Below are 23,989 nucleotides of genomic sequence, written 5' to 3' on the forward strand. Positions count from 1 at the left end.
TGAAATATGAGAGAGAAAGGGACGATGTTAACATATAATTGATTTGGTCGATGTGACAAAGGATTATGATTATTTCAGAAAAGGCATAGCCTCTGTATCCAAAAGTATATATTATCTTTTTTACTTCGATATTTAATGTTAGTTTTAAGGGTCAACCTACATTTCTTGGAATATCTCCCATTTCAAATGAAGCCAAAGTCCTGTAAAATCCACTATCTACTTTGCAAGAGTGATACATACAATTAAATTTGTTTTTTTTTTTTTTTTTTTTTGGTTTGCCATTAAACGCTCACACCGAGCACGCAAATACGAATTCACTTTAATGACTTTAATTGTACGCATATCTATGTAAAGTTTCCGGAATTTAAAATGAACAGCTACACATATATACATATCTACTGAATATAAGTTTACTCGTTTACTTACATGCCACTCGAATGATGCGCTTGTCCTCGATGGCGCTGCCGGAGAACCAAGGATTCGACGCACGACACATCAGCTCGGCATTATCATTTTCCGATGTTACCTTTAAATTGAGTATACTGGTTGTGGTATTTGAGTCCTGCAAAAGAAATAAGCAAAGACAGCATATAACGATGAGTAAGCATATCAATACCCATAGAAATATATTAATGGATGAACGTACGAGTATGTAAGCATGTAACTGCATTGAATAGCGAAATGTTAAAGGGAAATAGTGAAATGAATTTTTAGCATCTGTCGGAATGGCTAAGACTTTGGCGCGGATAATATGCGGACGGTTAGGGCCACGAGTATGCGCTGAGAAAGATAGTAGTTCATATAATGGCCAACTCAGTGAAGAGGGACAAGGGACAAGTGCTCGTGTGCCAGTAATAACGGTTAAAGTAAGCACAATACCCACACATGCACACACGCACACATCTTTTTAGCATCTGACATTCGATTACATTCTTTGCGGTCGGGGTAGTGGCGCGGTGGGAACAGCAGGAAATAACAAGCGCCAGCAAGCGTAGAACAACGGTAAAGTATGTACTCACATGCCGCTCTGCTGTTGCCAACGAAAGTGCCACAAACAAGAAATTATATTTAACAATGCCAGCAAGAGCTTTGGCATACACACACACACACACACACGGTCGCATTTTGGTAGTTAAGGTATGTGTGCCGGTCGTTAGGTATGCCTTTAATATATGAGTGCAGTTACTCGTTTGTGTGTCATTGTGCCGTTCAGTGGATAACAGCGGCATTGCTGTGATGTGGCGATATGGTAATGGCACAACATATGCGCGCATCAAGCACAGTGGATGCTCGTAGAGATTTTTTTGGTTCCGAAGATGTTTATTTAGTATTTAGCCGACGCTGAAGGAAATATATTTTTATTTTTTCGAACGTTTCGGGATATATAAAAAGCCTTACTAGGAGAGAGTGAAAATCTCTTGTTTCAGTATTTTTATTTTTTTTTGTATTTAATTTGCTCTCTATTTAAATTGCCCCCAAATGTAGGCAACACAAGACTTTCACTTTTTGATTTAAGTAAAGTGTAAAAGTCTTGCATACTCTAAAAATTTTATAATAATTTAAAACTTAAAATAATTTAAAAAATTAAATACAATTTAAAAAATAAATTAAATTAAATTAAATAATAATTTCAAAGTATTATATAAAATAAAACAATTAGAAATATTTGTAAAATAATTAGTTAGTTTAATTAATTCATTCATTTAATTCAATTAATTTAAATAAATGATAACTGAAAACTAATTTAATTTAGTGAAAATTTTAATTTAATTTTCTTGAATCAAATATTTAATATTATGTTTTAAGAATTTAAGGTGCTTTATAAAATAAAGCAATGACTTTAATTAATTATTTAATTTATTTATTAAATTAGTAACTAAAATTATTTTGAATTTAGTGGGTTCAAGAATACTAATTAAAATCTTCAAATTATTTTATAAATTGAAGACGTAGAAATTCATACAATTAATTTTTAACTTAATTAAGTGAAACATTAGTATACTATTATTTAATCAAAATTTTTATTTTAATATTTTTTAAAGATTTTAGAATCTACAAATGCTCTTTGGAATTAAGTTATAGTTTAAAAATAGATTTATTTTTATTAAAAATACTTTAAATTAACTTAAATTAATTAATAATTAATTTAAATTTAATTAATTAATTGTTAATTAAAATTTATTTAAATTATTATTTTTTCGCTTAAACTAAATAATTATTACAATTAATTAATTCGATAATTAATTAAATTCAATATTTTTATTAGATTTTAATTTTTTACTGAATTATAAATAAATAAATAAATAAATTATAAAATAAATAAATTTGAACGGTAAAATAATAAGATCTCTTTAAACTTTTAATTAATTAAAAAATTAGAAAATAAAATTTTAAATTCAGTAGATTAGTCCTTTTGTAAAAAAAAAATAATTTAATTTAAACGAAAAAATAATAATAATTAATTTTTAAATTAATTAAATAATTCCAAAATATATAAATTAACAATTTTTAAATTTAGTAGAAAATATGACTTGAGTAAAAAACAATAATTGAATTAAATTGAAGTTAGCAGCAATATTTAAATTTAGGGGAAAAAATTTACTTTTCTCTAATAAAAATATTTTTCAATTTTTCTTTTTTGGAATTAAAAGTAATTAATAAAAATTTGAAATAGTTTAAAAAAATTTGTTAATTAAAAATAATAATTTACTAAATTAATTATAAAATCAATAAAATTATGTTTAAATTTAATGGGGGAAATTTTTAATTAACACAAATTAATAATAGCGAAAAATTCCACTAAAAATAATTTTTAATAATTTCGTTAATAAAATAAAAACGCCAACCAATTAATCACCTGCCCCTCAAACTAATTCTAGTCGTTTCTAACCGCAAACAGGCCCACTGTGCGACGATTTGGCAGGCAGTGGTGACATTCTTTTAAGTACCGGCACTTATATACTTATGTGGTACCCACAAAATAGCAGCAGAGCAGTGGAGATCACGAGCAAAGTGGCATACCAAGTTGCATGAGTGTCCGATTGTGTGCGTGTGTGTGTGAACGAAGGCTTGTACGGTTCATTGTAATATGTATGCATACAAGTGTGAGTGTATATGTGTAAATGCCGGCAAACGTATGCTGCGCCGTGAGTGTATCACGGACAAAGTCAAATAACAAATTGGCTGCACAACAATAGCAGCAACAACAAACAAACGGCTAAACATTACAAGTCTGCAGCAAGGATGTCTTTCGCCAAGTGTGTGTGAGTGTATGTGTGCCGCTGTGCCGTGTACTGAGGAAGATGAGATCAGACGAGATGACATAATTAGGTTAAGCAACATGAGCATTCTTCGCTGCTAAAAGCTCCCCCTGCATCCTGGCGTTTACCTCTCTTCCCCACAAGTTGCTTAAGCTTCGCTTTTTCGTTTGCTTTGCACAGCTGCAGGCAGTTGCTTATTGCAATTGGTGTCGTCGCTGCTTCCGTTCGCTGCTCCATGTGGCTGCTGCGGTGGCTTTGAATACCGTTAGCTGGCGGCAAATTCGGATAGGGCTGATTGGTGTGCGCCGTCAACTTGCGCTAATACTTCGCCCACCTTGATTAGATAGTTGAGTGTGTGCTTGTTGTTGTGACTGTTGTTGTTGTTGTGCCTGTAATTGTTGTCGGTGTGCGTCAATGTACTTGCGGATCTGCTTGTAAGCCACTTTTGCTTAAATTTCGTTTACTGTGTGCCCATTAGGTGCATACATACCTTATATGTAAACATATATAAATGTATATGTTTGAATGTGTGTATGTATGTATGTGCATATATGTGTGTTTAAGTACCCATTATGTCCGATTATTGCGCCTCTTTTGTCATCTGCGTTCGCTTTCATGTTTTTGTAATGATTTAATGACACGGCATTGGCGGCTTTCACTGCCTACTTAAGCACGTCTGTGTGTTTGTGTGCGTATGAGTTGAGCTCGCCTGCCTTTTGTGCTTGGCTTTCAGCCACACTGAGTGCACTAAGTGAAATTTGCCCAAAAATCAAGTTCGTAATTCAAATGGCCTTGAAGAAATTTGTGTGCCGTTCCCTTGTGTAGTCTTACTGCCCCCACTCCCTGTCGCCAGTTGGTTCCACAGTCATTTATAAACATACACACAAGTATACACAACACAAATGCAATCACTATGCTGAGTTGTACTAAGTTGTGCTATACTGTGTCATGCGATGCTCTGCTTGCTGTGTTGCGCGCTGCCGGCGGAAGCGCTTAGTTATGTGCGAGTCAATACAGTCTCCGACCGAGCGTCCAAAACCAAGCAAATATCCACATTCATTCTTCCACTACTTTTTTTATACATAACAGCACTTGTGTCCGTGTTTGTGTTGGTAGTGGTGCGTCTTGCTCAGTTAGTCGTAAAAGTAATAAGAGTGGCGTAGTGTATGTAGCACTCAGCTCAATTCCTCGGGCGAATTCATTTCAGTTGATTTCAGCAGTTGACAATTGACAAAAGGACTTGATGTAATGGCAATGAGGAGCTCTGCGGTTGTGGTTACTTTTGCTCTTGGGCGGCCATTGGACCAACCAGACATGCAACTTTGGCTCATTGCTAATGCACACACAGACATACACTATTTTATTTTCTATGTATTTGCTGTTTTCTACTGCAGCACTTGTTTTGTGCGCCGAACAAAGGCGAATGCTTTTTATTTAATGCTGCTGCGCTTCACATTACCGACTTAACAAGCACTGGTGGTCTGTGGTGAAATTGTTTTCGAAAATTAGTGAATGACATAGTGAGCTGCTGCTGTAGTTGCTCGCACGGCTACAATGCACTTACTTTTTACTACTGGCTACTATTTTTATTGTAATTCAATTTCATTTTGTGCCTTCATTTCCTTCGAATTTCTTCACCAGTACAAAGCTAAGTCCCCTAAGAATTTTGGTGCACTTCCAGTTAGTGTGTATAGTGTTGTGTGCAAGCTGCACTCAGTTTGGGAATAAGAGAGTGCAATATGTGCTTGCATTACTCAAGTAATATGCAGCATTTGAGCATCAGCTTACAACGCATTAGACAAAAAGGAAGCCCATTTTAATTGCTTATCGATTCAATATCAGCTTTGGAGGTTGTTGCCGGAGTACGGTTTGTTGCTTTGAAATGAATTTGAAAGTTTGCTTCTTTCAGTTTGTTAGTATCAGGTCAATTTAGCCTAAACGTATGCAAAGTTTGCTAATTCATGTGAATATATGTTGTAAAAGTAAAACTTAAACTGAAGTATTGCCTACATATAGGCGCTAGGAGGGATTTTATTTGAAGCAATATACAATAAATTCAATTTCTGGTAAAAATTTTGCCTATATTTATCTGAAATAATATACAAAAAATTCAAATAAAATTATTGCCTGTATTTAGCTGTCATATGAGATTTTAAGCGAAGTCACATACCAAAAATTCAAAATAAGGTATTGCCTACATTTAGGCTTCATATAATGTTTTGATCAAAGTCACACACCAACTGTAGTCAATTTATAGTTACCAAGCGTATTTTTCGGTCCGTTTCGGTAAATTTGAGAATTTTTAATTATTTGCTCATCACTTGTCAAAATACTTTTCAGTTGAACAATTACTCTGAACAAATTTTTAATCTTGTGTCGAAAAACAGAAATATAGAGAGGGCTTGGATCTGAACAACACGTCAGGTCATTAAAGCTATTTTCCTCTTGAAAAAGTTTCAAGCTTTGTTTTCACACGATACTAAAATCCAATCCCCCAAGTGCATATTTTCCCCTTAATCAAATTATTACTTAAAAATTATGTCTGGTCAAATGTATATATTGTATAAATTTTTATATAAAAATAAGTATGCATATTCTCACTGAAATATTTATTTATAAATGCTGTGGATGCGGTCGGTTTTGGCTCCACAGACAACAACCACAATTCTGAAACCTCATTTTACCCACACATGACAAGGGATTGCCAGAGACAAGATAGCTGAAGTTGGTTTAAAAAATTATACCAGCTGCCGGATATAGCTTTAGTTTAGTTTATTCATAAATTTTTATTTGATAATAATAAAGCATAGCTGTTGCTGTAATTTAAAACGAGAAAGTGGGCAGCAAATGGTCCTAAGCGTTTGCTTATTTAGTCATTAGTCCTTACTAGGGTAGCTACAGCTTGGTACATTGCTAACTAGAAAAACAAAGTGGATATTACAGGGAACTTGGCGAGTTTTGGTTACCTTGGTCGTGGAACTAGCCAAAGGGGACTGAAGCGAAAACATAAACTGTAAGGAATTTGTAAAAATTCAAGGTACTGATCCGAATTGATTTATCATATCTTTAGAAGGAAAATATTTATGAAGTCTTCAAATCCTAAGAGTTTGTGGGGGAAAATAACCCCAAAGTTTTGAGGTTATGAGTTCTCAACGATTATGCCAAAATTTGTTGTAAAAAAAAAATGTATGGTCAGCATGGTGTATTCTGAAATTTCCATAATCTGTGATTCTACTAATCCATTGCAAATCAGTGTCCAAATTAATAGTAAGTATTTAATAATGTTTCCGTTTGTCTTGAGGAGTTTGAAAAACTCAGTATGCTGAAAACTTAAAAAACCATCGGATTATTTTTTTTATGCAACACAATGAGAAGTTGTAGCAATTTTGCGTTTTTTTTTTCAATTTTCAGTGAATTTACCGAAATCTGAAAATCATGCTTAGCTTTTATGAAGGCATTTTCGCCTCTATTTGAGTAATTTTCAGCATTCAGTAAGCCACATTTAAGGCAATAAGACTATAGTAGTCCCTGCATGAAATTACGTCAATATTCAATTCCCTTTTATTTCCGTTTCACCTCTTGCTTTAACTTAATTGAGAGGAAAAACTTAATTTCTTTAAAACCTCTATCGAGTAATATTTTCTCAACTCATCTTATCGTTTTACATTTCCTCATTTTTTCTGTCGTGTCATCAGCTTCGCATGTAAAGAAAAATTACATGCGAGGCAAAGGCCACATTATCCGCTGCTGAAGCATTCACTTTGCCAACTCAGCATGCAAACATACGCACTTACTCACAGGAAATAAATATTTATGAAATGGCCACATATGTATACAGACGCAAATGCATAAGTATGTGTGAAACATATGCGTTGTGAAATACGAACCTCTCTGTCGCTATGCACAGTCACTTCCGCATTCCGTATGGGTTCGCCGTCCAATAGCCATGTAATCTTCGCCGCCGGATATGAACCCCACGAATCGCAGCGCAAAGGCACAGGCTGGCCGGCAGTTAGCAGGTCATTGGCTGTGAGGATTTTCACGCGCACCGGTTTCACTGCGGAAAAGTAGATAAACACAGGCATACATATTAATTAATTATATGCCAGCCAACTGTTTGATATATGATATATAGGAGTATATATATATATATATATATGTATGTATATGTATATGTATTTGTATGTACATATATTTGTATATATGTAGGTATGTTTAATTGCGCCAGAAGTTCACTTACAATGCACTTGCACCGTTACATCCTTCACCACCGGCGCTATCAGTTTGGTGCCCTGCGCTCGGCACTCGATTTTCGCGCCGAAATAGTCACGTGTCGTGGTGCCAATCAACAGCTGATTCACCATAACGGTGGCACCCTCTTCCACAGACGTGTGGCTGGTGCCCTTCAGCTCGACATCATCGCGCCACCAAGTGACTTTGGGCGCTGGACGACCTGGAAGGGAGGAATGAAAAATTATTTTTAGTTACAATATATGGTATAATGTGGAACTAAAAAGTATCATAACCTTATAAAAAGTACTCGAGATCCATTTCTTTTTATGATAGTGGGATATTTTGTATTTTTTTCCGATAAATTCTAGAATATTTGATCTTTCGAGCGAACTTTATAAACTTGGTAAAGCACACGCTCACCAAAGATGTTTTGAAACTTGCATGATATACACAATTTTTCTGGATCTCTCTTCTAACCTGAGGGTTCCATTGCATTCATTGCACAATAGGCTTAACCGAAATACTGCGTAAAGAAATAAGCGGAAGATAGCCCTAAGCTTATATTTTTCTTCATCAGAATAATAGTCTTATCGCATGCAATAACTATACAACCAGAGCTCCAGAAGTAGTTTGCTAAGAGTAATTTTCTAAAATACTCTTATTATTGTGTGCCACGCCCTACGCAAGGATTTCATCATAGACTCAACTAGTATTGAATCTGAAGCGTACCAAATAGTTATCTTCTAGTGCAACACCAGCAAAATATGTTATTTTCTTTCAATGTCATTTTATTTACAAAAGCTTAGCTCTATTTGCTTGCTTGTATTTACTAAATTCCACTTGAAATCCAATATTCACAATATTTATGCAAAGTGCACTCGGGAAGAAACAAAATACGATTAGCTGCTGCGATCAAAATAGTGCGATAACGCTTACAAAGAAATGCCAATCTCTGCGACAAGCAAATACCAGCAATCTAGTTTTAAAAAACCAACACTTCACACAGAGCAAAAGCGAAGAAAGCGCAGCAATTCAGAGAAATTCGATGACACAAAGAAAGTGCGGAGAAAACAACATGCAACAAATAAAAATACATACAAACAGATGTGCACACAGCTAAATACCGTTGCACTAGCTAGCACATCAAATGAGATATATGGAGCGTGGTTGAGACAAGTAAAGGAATGTCACCGCTGCGTATACGTAACATTGTTGCTTATTTGCAGCTTACTTTTGTCTTTATCATTTCGACACTGTGTGCTGGGGAAAATAAGTTTATAGGTATAAAAAATACAAATTTGCTTTTTTGTCTTATTTATGTAGATATATTATATATAAGAGAGACGAAGATGAGTGTGTGAAAGCCAGAAACAGCTGATGTCTCTGAATAATTCACTTATCTTGCAGGTTTTAAGTTGAAGACAAAAAGTGAGTCAAGTAAGCTTTGTACTTTTGAAAAGAACATATGCATATATTGACACTAGGGCGGCCCATAATGCTAAAGGAAACGTTTAAAACTAGATTTTGTAATCATCTTCTTTAAGAGTTTGTGGCTTCTTATACTGAATGTTCAAGATTTTAGGGTTTCTATAAACGAATATAACAATATTTGCGCATCTATAGAGACGTATCCGTATTTTCGCCTCGCCATAACTCCTCTTAACCACCTGCAAAAGTGACAAAAATCGATATTTATTACCACTTATGAATAGAGAGACGGAAGCGCGCCTTAATTTGCCTACTTAAGAACCTCCCTAATAGCAACAAACACAATTTTATATTTGAAGCGGGATGAAACATGCACACTCGATTGAAAAAATGTCAGCATAAATTAGATAACAAGAATGGAATCGTCGGTGTACAAAAAAATTGTTGTCATGGTCATGTTTGGCCACAAGCCAACAACCAACAACAACGGAGATGCCGCCAGCGCACGTGCATGCCAAGTCATGTTTATCAGGAAATGCACAAACATTCTTCTGTTCGAATTTTTTTGCTATAATGTATACATACATACAAGTATATGTATGTATGCTCAATAAACATTAATTTTCGGACGACTGAAAATACCGCTGGCAAAAGCATTACTTTGCGCTGCTCTGTTAGAAATTCCACGCATGGAACCCTTTTAGTGCGAAGTTTTTGAGCGGATGTGTGTGTGTGTGAGTTACGAGTTGAGTGGCTACACGGAGGGCAGAATATTTTGTATTAGTAAAGTGTGCTTTGGTCTTTTCAAGGACACCTACGTTGGCAAAGTTGCCGACAGCAAAATAACTGATTTTTTTTTTATGCACGGTGCGTGGGTTTCTCGGACTCAGTGGATATACAATTGATTCTTAGATTAGTTTTAGCCGGAAATCAAGTTTCGCTTTTATAGATAGAAAAAATGATTGCGAAAATGCACAGAAAAATTTAGAAAAATTATTTAATTTAGCTGTTGGGCAGAAAAGAGCGTACAAAGGGGTGGAAAGAGAGCTTGAAAGCTCTTTTGAAAATAGAAAAATTCATATATATTTATATTTATACATTTAAATAACATATGTATACCTATATCTTATATATATATATATATAGAAAAACAAGTATAGGATGATCTAAGTAGAGGTACTTTTTTTCAATAGACTTTCTTAGACAGATTACGCATGACTCGTTTCAAGCTTTCATATTATTTATTTTCAATATTGTTTGGCATTTCATAGTGAAAAGACTTACGCCTGAATAACGTTTACAAATATTTCAACTCCATTACGAAATTTCACGTTCTGTAAAGAATCGATTCGGCGCCGTTTGCAGCAACTTGGGCTAAAGTATGAAACGATTTGGTGCATTTTACGTGGAGATCTTAAATTAAAAGCCTACATAATACATTTTGTGCAAGAACTTAAGCCGCTCGATCTTTCCATGCGATATCCCTTCGTTCTGTGGGCTCTTGAAAAGTTCCAAAAGAAATTCGAGCCAAATTTTATTCAGCGATGAGGCTTATTTCTGGCTCAATGGATATGTAAAAAAGAAAAATTGTCGCATTTGGAATGAAGGGCAACCTGTAGAGATTGAAGAGTTGCACTTTTATCCAGAAAAAACCACGATTTGATGTGGTTTGTGGGCCGGTGGAATCATGGCTCCATATTTCTTTAAAAATGATGCCGCTGAAAACGCAACCGTCAATGCCTGAAATTGGTTTCAAAAAATACCGTGCCACTTTACACACATCGCATGAATCAATGGATTTATTGAGAGAACACTAAAGTGAGCAGAAAAATTTATTTTGGGCTGGTCCATTGGCCACAAAGATCATGCGATATTAAACAGTTAGACTTGTTTCTATAGGGATAGGTAAAGCCTAAAGTCTATGCGGAAAATTCCGCTTCGATTGAGACCTTAGTGCAAAACATCACGCGTATCATTCGCCAGATACCAGTCGAAATGCTTGAACGAGTCACTGAAAATTGGACTCAACGGATGGATCATCTGAGACGTAGTCGCGGCCAACATTTAAAAGAAATAATCTTCAAAAATAGATGCCAAGGAATACTTTTCCGATTGATAACAAGCATTCACCATTAAATTTATTTTTTCTTTGTTTTTTTTTTCTTTAAAAAAAGTAGGGAACCTCAAAATGGATCAACCTTTAAATGCATAATATTTATATTTTATTTATTTTTTATCCATATTTGACTGTATAAGCGAAATATAGGCGCTCAGAAAATGTGCAAGAGGAGTAGTATCCTGTCCACAAAAAATTTTTGGTTGAATTTCACCAGTAACACAATTTTCTTCTCAATGGATTTTTGTGTTTTTCCTCAATCGTTTGTCGATTTCACTCCAATGAACAGGTTAGGGTTTTTTTAAGTTTATTCCGATTATTTAGTTTTCTCTCACGCAATATCTTTCTTGTTGTTTCTGCAACAAACTTAGCAAAATTGGAAGTTTTTTCGGCTTTCTTAGAGTTGGTGTTTTTCTATTGTGCTCGTGTGTACAGTTTTGAGATAGCACTTAAAGATCACCCATACTATTCTTTATTGAACGTTGAGGTGGGCGCATCAAACTTACATTTATGTTATTGCCTAGCTCTGTCTATAATCCATAACAGATTGCAATATTTCTTTGTCTTTTTGTAATCCGTCTATTTTTAATCTACGTTTAAGTTTTTCTTTCTTTCTACGATGTTGATGACATTAACTGATAAGCAGGCCAAGTGGCCCTAACCACTCCGGAACATAAAATTTATTGCCAACTGCACCATCATCTTACAATAGTGTTCATAGACTGTCATATTTTTCAACATATGAAAAAAAAACTTGTAGTTGTTGCCTACATTTTGGCGCATATCTGACATTTCTAATTGGCATGAATGAAAAGAGTACACTTAACTAAAATATTAGGGGGTAACATGATATCGGTTCGAAATTTGCGATTCAATATTGAATTTCGAATTAGAATCTAAATATTTTGCTAACTTTTAGCTAATAAGGGTAGCATCTGTTGTTAGGAATCACTTAAAATACATGCACATCGCAAAGAACGACTTTCTCTACCATTTTACTTTACTTAGTTTTCATAATAATTTTTTAACTCAGCTGGTGACAAATTTTGGCCGATTTTAATGAAGGTTTTTGATTTTAAATATGAAAGAAGAAATTGTAGACTTTTTAACCGATCAGTTTGTAATGTAATGCGTGCTTGTTTTCTTTACTTATGAGACGAGTTTATAAAATAGTTCTTTGTTGAAGGTATATTCTGTTTTTCAGTGTCATTGTGCGCCACGCTTCGTATAAATTTAAGAACCCACCAGAGGAAATGTAAATATTACATCGTGAGTGTATGTACACTTTGACCAGTTTAGATTAATAACGTATAAGCCTAAGCCGGCGTGGCTTATAGCCGGAAATATTTTTTTTAAATGACTTTACGAAAATTGTAAAAAAGGCGGTTATTAATTTAAAAGCGCTTTGAGTTTGCCTAAAAAATTACATTTAAGGCGTGCCTTATCCATTCCATTCCAAGGACACTCGTTCGAGCCAATGTGTGCCAGGTTAAATTGCCTACGGACACAAGCACGCACACAGAAACACATTTAGGTTAACATACAGCCAATTGCATACAACTGATGCCCCGAGAAGAAGAAAAAAATTGCGGTTCTAAACGAAACCGCGTGTACATATACATACACACTCGTACAAGCCAAAACATATAGCGATATTACACGTATGTCTTTTGTGTGCGTGTGTGTGTGCGTTGATTAAAAAAGGGACTGACATTTACAAATCACTTACCTCCTTTAACTTGACAGCATAAAAAAAGTTCATAGCCCTCACGAAATGGTCCGGCCATTTGGGCAATCTCCTTGCCTTGTGCATCGAAAATGCGTGGCTCCTCGGGGGGAACTGTGAACGCAGGCGTGGCATTTATGAGACGGCGCAGCGGCGAAGAATATGCGAAAAAGAGAGGAAACATGAATGAGTATAGAGAACGGGTTAATTGAAAGTAAAATAAAATTAATTTGCTTTGAAGTGAGCAATTGGTTTTGAATTGCCCGCAACCGCATGTGTGTGTGTGTGCGAAACACAAGCATACATTTGGGTATAAAGATATCCTGTTGTGTGTGTTTAATTTTGTGTTTTTATTTCAGCTTTCACTCACCGACTAATGTTAAATTAATTCTAAAGTTGCGTGTTGGCGAATTGAAAAAGTCTATTCTACAACGGTAAATGCCGCCATCTGTTGGCTTCACATCGCGTATCTGCAGGCGCGAGTCCTTCAGATTATCGCCAATGGAGAAGAACAAACGCTGACCCAAATCGCTAGCTATGGCCGAATGCGGTGCTAATTTGATATTTCCGCCGCGCGAATCCAAGCTGCAATGAAGATGGTATTTAATCATTTTGAATTTCGATAATTAAAAGCATAAGTTTTCTCTTTCAATTTCGTATAATACGAGTAGCGCTAAATTTTTATTGCTAGAAATATATTTGTAGATTTGTACGCATTTTAATTTGGAAAGTATATGAAATATTCGTATGTATCTATAATTAAAACTTTAATAATTTCTTTGTGTTCTCCCTACAAGAAAAAATGTGAAGTTAACAGCAGATTAGGTGTGCGACTTCGCTAATTATTATAAGTATTGCCCTGAATGTAGGCAACGTTCTATGCTATATTTAATTTGTATTTATTACATATAGTACTTTATATAAAAAATCGATTATATCACGTTTCTACTCATATTTATTTATATATAAACAAAAAAAAATATATGCAATTAATTTAACGATATTCAGCTCATAACAGCTCCATGCTTACTATTTATAAAAAGTGTCATAAAAACAACCATAACTTTATGCTTGCCAAGTTAAACTACCTTAAAGTCTACACTATATTTGGTAAAGAAATTTTCATTGCTTTTTGTGGTTGGAAAAATATATTTAGCTTAAAATTTTAAGAATTTAATTGCCGTTAACACTTGAAAATAATTTCGAAGGAATTTTTGCTACCAAAATTTAAATTGGGTTGACTGTGAGTAGAATTCTTTAGTATATGTGGACGTAAATGCGGTTTATTATATTTTAAACAAAAGTTGGTTTGAAGAGCTTGAAAGTATCTTAGAAAATTGGCTCTAATATGAAAATGTGTAAAATATATTGGTAAAAGTGTGCAAATGTCTAAGATAAAGTTATTATTATTACACATTGATCTTAGCCATAAGGCCGAAAAGCGATGAAGATATAATTAATATTGTAGAATTTTTAAATAAATATTATTACCCACTTATTTAAGAAAATTTTGTTGTTTAGCAATATATACACGGGAAAGAATTCTAGCTAGGATTTAGTACTTTTTGGGCAGATCCAAATCTGGTACCATAAGATTTGAATATATAAGATTACAGTTTTACACTGAAATCATAAACCGGCCTTCGTTAGTAGGGTTTGTTTCAAAAGGTTTTGGAAACCTTTTTTCCAGCTTAGTTTCGATTCTAGGATATCTACGAGCTCGGGGGAACAATAGTTGTGCCCTTTAAGAAGAAGAGCGGAGTTTTCGTTCTCCTGTGAAAAGAAAATTTTCTGTTTTCTTCGGTTTAACAATTAAGCCTTGAGCTTAAGCCCAGTTAGAGGAGATCTCAGCGGCCCTTTCTATGAGACGTGATTGGCGATTAAGATTCCTCTCTGAACAGATAACAACGCGGTCAAAGTTCTGAAGGTGATCGAAAGCAAGTGATCTAGTGAGCAATTTTTATCCTTTCTTCATCGTATATGACTTGTCTATTACTTAACTGGTTCTGATGAATATCAATTGAAGCAATAGCCGATATTAGAGCAGACGTATTAGCGTTGATGATACTTAAACTTAAGTTTGAACTCGAACATGAACTTGACCTTGAATTTAAACTTATACTTGAACTTAAACTTAAACTTGAACTTAAACTTAAACTTAAATTTAAATTTAAACTTAAACTTAAACTTAAACTTAAACTTAAACTTAAACTTAAACTTAAACCTAAACTTAAACTTAAACTTAAATTCTTAACTTAAACTTAAATTTAAACTTAAACTTAAACATAAACTTAAACTTATAAACTTAAGCTTAAACTTAAACTTAACTTAAACTTAAACTAAACTTAAACTTAAACTTAAACTAAAAAAACTTAAACTTAAACTTAAACTTAAACTTAAATTTAAACTTAAAAACTTAAACTTTTAAATTAAACTTAAACATAAACTTAAATTTAAACTTAAACTTAAACTTAAACTTAAACTTAAACTTAAACTTAAACTTAAACTTAAACTTAAACTTAAACTTAAACTTAAACTTAAACATAAACTTAAACTTAAACTTAAACTTAAACTTAAACTTAAACTTAAACTTAAACTTAAACTTAAACTTAAACTTAAACTTAAACTTAAACTTAAACTTCAAACTTAAACTTAAACTTAAACTTAAATTTAAACTTAAACTTTAAACTTAAACGTAAACTTAAACTTGAACTTGTACTTGAACTTGAACTTAAACTTAAAACTAAACTTAAGCGTTAACTTAAAATTAAAAGTATAAATTTTGCTGTAGAAATTTTTATAATTTTCTTTATTAATATTTGAATTACACCCTTTTAAGAAAACTCGCTATTTAAAATTGCATATAATAATAAATTTAGTATGTAATTATGTAACTGTGACTTAAGTGCTTTATAATAGTAATTCAAAAATATAAATAGATAAGCCATGACGTCAACAAGCCAGGAGACCCCAACCAAAGAACCCACGCTCTGACTACTAAAATGTATTCAAAGAAACAACAAGGAAGAAACGAAAATAGAACAAAATCACAACAACAGAACAAAAATTGTAACAACAACAAAATTTTTAAAGCAGGCATATGCACGTATATATAGAAAATTGTATAGATAAAACCACAAAAATGTCAACTTAAAATGGCGAAAAAACCAAAATTGAAAACGGGCTTCGAAAATTGTGTGAACACTGGCACCTTAGCGTTTGCGGTCTACCGAACACCACACACACATACATACATAAATACATATATGTGGGACGAAACTTTTTGGAGTCTAATATGTGTCTGTCACCAAACGTGAGCATAACGCTTCAGCAGCCGAAAAGGAATCAAAAAGCCGAGGCAACGCTAACAAGCGGTGCTGCCGCTGCTTATGACAACTGCGGTTTTGGCACAACCAATCCAGCCGATCTGCGAAGCAAACACGTGCGTTGAGGAAGGTAGTAAAAACCAGTGGAGAAAAAGAAAAAAACTAGCTTCGCTTGCCGAGGATGTAATACCCTTTACAAACACAAAAGATTTCTTACAAGCAGTTTGTTTGGCAGCTATGTGCTATAGTGGTTCGACATCGACCGTTCCGACAAATAAGCAATTTATTGGCGAGAAAAAGACGTGTTCAAAATTTCAGTGAGATATCTCAAAAATGAAGGGACTAGTTCCCGGTTCAGGGTATAAAACTAGCGTATCATCGGTACATAAAGAAACATACGTAACTATATTCGTCTATATTCGTATATACACTTTAGAGCGGGACGATTTAGAGCAAACCAAAAAAAAAAGGAAAAACGTCGTATTCGGTGTATGCTCTATGGATCATTCTGAACAACTTTTCCTAAGAGAATATCGGTCTAAAACCGATTTCGAGTGAGCTGGTTTTATGGCGAAGTTTGTTATAGATCAGAGATAAAATGAATTTTAATCATGATATGCATTTTGATTTTCTATTGATTATTTTGGGAATCGGTTCGATCGTACAACTGTCACATATATCTCCCACACAACCATTTAATCCGATTTCTGAAGTTCTCCTTAAAAATCACTGGTTCGAAACCGGTTTTAGACCCACATAGTCTATGACAAAGTTGCTTGGAATAATCCGCCCATTTATTTTTAAAGAAAAAGTAGCCGACCCGCTCTAATACACATATATAGATATATAGTTTTACAGGTGCCTAAGCTTTAACCACAGAAGCCTCAATTTCTCTTTGTTTATTTGTTTGTTTGACTGTGCGCAATTGGCATGGCGGCCAGCCGCAAACGCTGCGCCTATCTCTACACATATATGTACATATGTATGTATGTGTGTGTGTTGTTGCCCGCAGTGATGAGTTTTCAATTTCCTTTTAAAATTTATAACCTTCATTGTAGCCTTTCAACCATTTGCGAATCCTTTTGCCAGTTAACGGTACACTGCCTGCTTTGGCCAGTGATGCAACTCTACACTTACATGTGTGTGTGTGTAACGGTATAACAAATAACTGCACTTATAAATAACATAGTGAGCGCTTGTAGTCCGAGCTAATGATTAAGTGATTTTAACTACCTGTAAAGTGGTATTCCGGTGGAGTCCTTGAACCACAACAGCAGCTTCACGGAGTCCTGCGGCGTCGGAGGCGTTAGATCGCACAGCAAATCGACGCTTTTGCCAACTGCAGCCCAAACAACTCTGGCAGGTACTGCAAAGAGAAAGCAAAGAAAGGAAATGAACAAATGAAAAGTGTGCAAAGAATATGTGAAGGAAGTAAGCAGTATAAACAGCAGGTTGTTGTTGTGCTCTAAATAACTCGCTAGTGTATAAATATATCTGTGTATATGGATGTATAGAAATGTTAACAGCTACAATGCCGCACAACAAATATGCTCATTGCTACTTATTACAATGTTTATTCCGTTTCCTTAACGGACTGCAGAAACTATTTCCTATTTGTACATCCTTTTTTCTCTGCGCCATTTCCTTGTCTCTGGCACGCCCACCCGCACTCCTACGCTACTCTATTTCAATCTTTATCGTTTTCTGCTGTGTTTGCCTGCACAGCTTCCTCTACTTAGGCCCTGTCACCGCTCGCGCGCTCCCTCGCTCACTCTGCGCTCTCCATCCATGTAGCGCTGCCGCTGCTGCTGCTGCTGTTGAAGGGCAATAATTTTGCTCTATTGATTGTTTGTATATACATATTTTGCTACAACTTCCGTTCTGATTCATTGATTTCGTTCTACCCTCTTTTGCGTCAACGGATCCAGCTATTTGCAACACGCTTGAGTGAATGCAATTATGTGCTGCTCCTGCCGTTCGTTTCGTTCGTCCCCCTGCGTGCTTCGACTGTCCTCGCCAACGGTGCGCTGGTTAGCGCGCCTGTTGTTGTCGCCATGCGTCAGTGCACGGCCAGCAGACCATACGAGTCTTTATTTCTTTCATTACTTTTTCCCATGTTTTTCCTTTTCTTTTTTCTATGCTTTCTTGGCGAAAGTTGCTTGCTACTTAGCTGGTATATCCCTTGCTGAATGCTTTTTTATGGCCTTACATTGTTGTATTTACGAGTTTTGGCGTGAATTTTTTTCCGTTGCCTACGTTTAGGCGCATGTGGTTTTCTCAGCAGCACATTTTGGCGTCGGTTAACGTTTACTGGCGTTGGTTAAGGTGCTAAAATTTAGTGTATCTGGCATTTTTTAGGAATTCTTTGCAAACTACGTTAAACACTTGTCTATTGAACTCGCTATTGAGGGAGCAGCAATGGGAACATTTTCAATTAGGCGTAAGTGCCTAGGACTATGCTAGTATTTCCAGATGTCGAATGTCTCGGCTTTAAGTTTATTATTATTTAATATCTACATCTGACAATAAATTTTATTTCTGATTTCTGTATAAAATTTTAATTGATTTATTTTTTTTTTTTTTAAATACTCATAAAATTTGTGTCAATCAATGGTGCTTTTGGTGTGGAATATATTGAACATCAGATAAAAGTCGGCGAAGTTATTAAAATTAAAAAAAAAACTGAATTATTTTTTCTAAATTTAGCGCCATCATATTAGTCACATATGCGCTCTTCAGATTTTTAGCTCGACCTCAAATATTTTTGACGTCGAAAGGGTTAAACATTTATATTTCGTTAAGTATTTTTCTACACATACGTATTTAATTTTATTAAAAGGCAAAATATGAAAAGACTTTGCTATAAACGCTGCTGAAAAATACATTTATTCACATATTTGAAACTGCGTTTAATAATATTCCAAATATAATTTAATAAATATTGCAAATATTAGCGTCTAAAATTTATTATTTCTATGCATCCGCAAGCCTTTTAAATAAATTCTAAATTTTTGGTTGAAGAAAGTATAATCAGAGTCAAAATAGGAAATTTTATACACAACTCATTTGTTGCCTACATTTAGGGATCTTATCGAATATTAGCGAAGTCACCTACCTAACCTTGTATACCTTGGATTTCAAATTGAGTCAGATATGGCTTGCTAGAATGACGTATATTATTAATTATATAATTTTTGTAATGTTATTCATCTGAAAGAAGCTTTGCTATATATCTTCTTGGGTAACCATGGAAGGTTGGTGTTTCAGATAGGCGTATTCGACCTACTGCCGCGCCCACAAGACATCATTAAACGAAAACCTATAAATTGCCATAACAAAGCCTCAAAATAAGATACAAAACTGTTATTTAGTACAAAGAATCGTATTTGCGCGGTTACTTGTCTATTGAAAATCTCTCAAAACTGGACTTGGTTCAAAGTGCATATCTCCCACATTATTCAAGCTATAACATGCAAATACGCACAAAACATATCATTTCCACACCTTTTGCGACAACATGGAAATAGGTCCAAATAGATGAAAGCCACGTTCACTGCCCGGTTAACTGTTAAAAACTATTTAAAGCGCGATAAGAGGAGGCCCACATTTAGGTGAAAATACATATGTATATCGGAACATAATCGACTAATATTAGTTAAATGTGGTATACAGGATTATTTTCACATTCTTATGTTACAACGCGGAAATGGACCACCACGGCTTCTTCTCACATAATAAAATTTTAAATTACAAAGCAAAAAAAAATTATTATAACGAGATTATACTTTGCATGAATAGTGCCTTTGAAGTATGACCGTAAATTGTCCAAATCTAACCAAAACTGTTCGATCCTCTGGGTACCGAATACGCGAACCCCAGTACCTCTGTTAATTTTTCATCGAAAATATCGGTCAGTTTGCGAGTTATATAAGTGAAATTCAGAGAATTATTTCCTGTTAATAATATTTGTGTGTATAAAAAGTGAGTCAAATCGCATTAATACTTCCTTTAGTCATCATGTACTTAATTTAAAGATTTTCGAACGGATGGCTACTTTTTACCGTTTATATAGGCCAATATGTGAGTTATCTCAATGAAAATATCGAGAAATTTTCAAGAGTATCACAAGATATGATAAGTGTCGTTGACAATTTAAGTTAAATTGGGTAATTGCTATAAAAATAATTTTTAGCGTTCAAAAAAGCCGCGCGGAAACCATTCACTGATGCGAAGAGAAAAAATCCAGGCTGATAAAAGACTGTCTAATAACAAATCTTGCAACGAGATTTAAATTTCGTACTTCTGCCAAATTCTGGGATGAAGAATGGAAAAATTTTAATTTTTCGACAAGTAAAAGTTCAATTTGTATGATCTGAACGGAAACGACATATACTGCAGATCCCAAGGCTTTCCCAAGGAAATTCGAAAAAGACGAAACATTGGAGTCGGCTTTCTTATGATTTGGGCGCTTTTAAATTATAAGGGGAACCACTCCAATATGTTTCGTTTCTAACAAAATGAACTCGTAGTATTATTTACAACAACAACAATTGGATCAAGTTCTGTTGACGTTCGCAGAAGATTTTATAGAGCCTGGGTTTGTTTGCGATTCATCGGTCAAAGAAGACTAAGAAGACTACTGTAAGCTAAGACCTGTGCCTTATGGTGCGTTACACAACTTAATGTGTTTCCTTTTCTAAGTTCAATTTTTTCTAATTTCAACATTTCTAGATGTTCAGAGGGCTTTCTTTACATTTTTAATAACATTGTGGAAGAGGCAGCATGCTCTATTTATTGAAACGAAAACCTTTAAGCTTTCAGTTAGTTGCCATTTTGCTTTATTTTGATTTGAAAATTTTAACAAAATGTTAAAAAGCACTTATTTAGTAAGTATAAAACCAAAGTTATACATATGCGCACTACTCCGCTCTCCCTAAAGCCACAAACAAAAATATTTCTTAATTCCAGCACAGAACTTAATTTTTAATGAACAATATTGAAAGCTGATTTAATTAGGGGGAGACTAATGCACACACACACAAACACTTGCTTATGCGCTGCAGGGAAAACGAGCCACCTACGCTTTAAAACGCGGCTGCCGCTGACACAAATTCCATTTTCTCCAGCGGCAAATTCGAGGGGAAAATCATTTTCAATTAACGCAAAACGTTGCTCACTGAATTTTCAGCTTTCAGCTTTGTTTGCGGGATGAAAAAAAGTGGAAAAGTGGGGAAAAATGTGACAAGACTGACGACGCCCTTCACACACAGTTACAGCTACAGATACGAACACAACAATCGAAACGAAAGCGAGCAAACAGCAGCAACAATGAAAGGGAGACATCAAATGACACTGCGGCAATATTTTCATGTTGTAATTTATGAAAATGTGAAATGCTTATAAAAAGCTTTTGAGCGAGCACATATCTCTGCATATTCGATATATACATACACACATGTGCATATGTGTACACAGAGACATGTGTTGGTGTATATGAACAACTTTTATTTGCTTTTGACAGCAATATTTTCCATTTTCGCCCCTCTACAATACACACTCACCCACACATATCTATATTGGAACCATCGACACACACGAAATTGCTGCAGACCTTTGTCGGCATTTGCTATTTTTAGACGCCATCGGAAATCTCACAAAATGATTTAGCTTAGTTTTTATGATTGCTTTTGAAATATAACATAATTCTCTAAAAATACCTGAGCGCGCACCCCAAACACAAATTACAGCATTGTTGTTGTATAGTACACATATTTCTTGTTGTTGTTGTCGATGTCTAACATTCCAGCGAGGCGGAATGGCACATGCCGGTGTTGACAGTTGCACTGTTTGCCATGCATTTGCCTACAACAACAAAAATACCAATAACAGCAATGCCCCGAACCACACGTACTTGGCCCACGCTGCATAACGGTAATAATTTGATGAAGTGCATAAGTGAATGCGCTTTTATTTTAAGACGCAAAGTGCGCATTGCCTTACGCCGCACAAATCACTCGACCGAAGTGCATGGAAAAATGTTGCAAGCAAGGTGAGTTGAGGTATGAGGGACGCAAATGCATATATCGTCGCTTAAGCATTTCCAGCTGTTCCGTGCAACACACTTAAGCGCTAACGTTGCAGCTGCATTAGCAATTCAATTTACTTCTTCAATTTGTTGCTCGATTTGGCCTTTCAACATCCATGTTGCATGCGTCAATAATAAAAAATGCTAAGTGGCACAACACAAAGATTGTCTTTCAATTAAAACTCAGAGTTATTGCATTTAATGACCGGCATTTTCATAGTTTTCGTGTCGATTCGTGTGCTGCAGCCTTTTGATTTGTTGGCGAGGCGTTGAATTTGATTATTGGCTGTCATTTCGGGGGCGCTAATGAGGTGCAAGAGGCACAAGTGGCGCGCAGTGCAGCCAAATGCGCCGTAAATTGTTATTGTTATTAATATTGTAATCATTGTTATTGTTTTCTAATGCGCTGCGCTGAAGGGCTGCGCATTGTTTGCTCACAACCATTGAACTCTCGGCCTTTGTTCAACTCTTTGTTTTTGTTTATGTTTATGGATTCGGTGCTTATTGGGTGATAAATGCGGATTTATGCTTTCGAATTACTTGTTTATATGCAATGCTGCACAATTTAGTGCTTTTCCGATTAAGGAGACAGTGATTTTGACACGAAATGAGGCGATAACTCTTTAATGATTGAGAAGGGATTAGCTATGCATACAACAAATTTGTTTACAGTACAACGCTTTGTTTTTTGTTTAGAAATTTTCTGCTGTAATCAATATGAGTTGACTATCTGCAAAGCAAAGAGTGTTTTACTGTGTCATCTTTCAGATATTTCATTAAAAAATATTGTACTTTATAAGCAAAGTGTGAAAAATAAAATTTTTACCTTAAACTATTTTTTAAAAGTTCTAGAAACAATAGCTTTAATTTTTTTTTTAAAAAGCTATTAGTAAAAACTCAAAAATCGAAAAAATATATTAAAATCCATAAAAAAACGTTTACGTTTGATTGTACCAAAGCTACAATAATCTTCATAGGTGCATTTTTTATAGTAGAAAAGGGTATACAATATCCTTTATCTGATTTTGATCAATTAGTTCCAATCAGTGATCCAGTCGTAATAATTTCTTAAAAGATCACACTATTGTCTTAGCCAATAAGTCAGGCCAAATTTCTTGAACAGATCTCCTCAAATAAAAAAGTTCTCCTTACCAGCGACATACTTGATACCGATCATTTAGTTTGTCTGACAGCTATATGCTACAGTGATCCGATCTGAACATATTCTTCGGAGATTACAACATTGACTTTGGCAATTATCCGTGGAAATGTCTTCTCAAAACAAAAGCTTTGCATACAAGCATTTGATTCCGATTGTACAGTTTGTAATGCAGATATATTCTATAGTGTGCCAAAATCGGCCGTGCCCACAAATAAGCAGCATTTTGGTGATAGATTTGCGGGCGACAATTTTCAGTTCGATATCTCAGAAACTAGTCCCTCAGTTTAAGTTTCGCATATATACACTCAGACGAACGGACAGACGGACCTGCACAAGTCGACTCAACTCTTACAATGATCATTTGTAAATTTACATATGTACTTATACACTTTATGAGTTCTGATCTGTTGCCTTATGGGTGTTGAAAATTTCGTGGCTTACCTAACAAACCTTGTTCAGGTAAGCATTTGTAAAAATAGTTATTGTGAACTATATTGTGACAAAAAGAACCCCGGAAATCGTAATTTAATTTCCGAGGTAAATGATATTGCAAAAAAATTATTTTGATAAGTTGATAGGACTATCCATAATTACCATGCTAAATATGAAGGTGATCTGTCGACCAGTTTATTTACAGCATCCACTTAAGTCGG

The 23,989-nt window shown here is 34.8% G+C and overlaps 1 protein-coding gene across 3 annotated transcripts in view; it reads right to left on the bottom strand.

Moving 5' to 3' along the window:
• The window catches only part of LOC126762147 (hemicentin-1), a 268,515-nt gene that overhangs the window by 128,672 nt on the left and 115,854 nt on the right, over positions 1 to 23,989 (bottom strand). For all 3 annotated transcript variants that reach the window (XM_050478702.1, XM_050478695.1, XM_050478685.1), the window contains exons 3-8: positions 17,323 to 17,455; positions 13,134 to 13,348; positions 12,767 to 12,877; positions 7,501 to 7,713; positions 7,148 to 7,317; positions 427 to 562 (exon numbers count right to left, since the gene is read on the bottom strand). In XM_050478702.1, coding sequence (XP_050334659.1) covers positions 427 to 562; positions 7,148 to 7,317; positions 7,501 to 7,713; positions 12,767 to 12,877; positions 13,134 to 13,348; positions 17,323 to 17,455 — 978 coding nt within the window. The remainder of the gene's footprint in view (positions 1 to 426; positions 563 to 7,147; positions 7,318 to 7,500; positions 7,714 to 12,766; positions 12,878 to 13,133; positions 13,349 to 17,322; positions 17,456 to 23,989) is intronic.

The sequence above is a fragment of the Bactrocera neohumeralis genome, chromosome 2, assembly GCF_024586455.1.
Source record: "Bactrocera neohumeralis isolate Rockhampton chromosome 2, APGP_CSIRO_Bneo_wtdbg2-racon-allhic-juicebox.fasta_v2, whole genome shotgun sequence".
Taxonomy (NCBI): Eukaryota; Metazoa; Arthropoda; class Insecta; order Diptera; family Tephritidae; genus Bactrocera; species Bactrocera neohumeralis.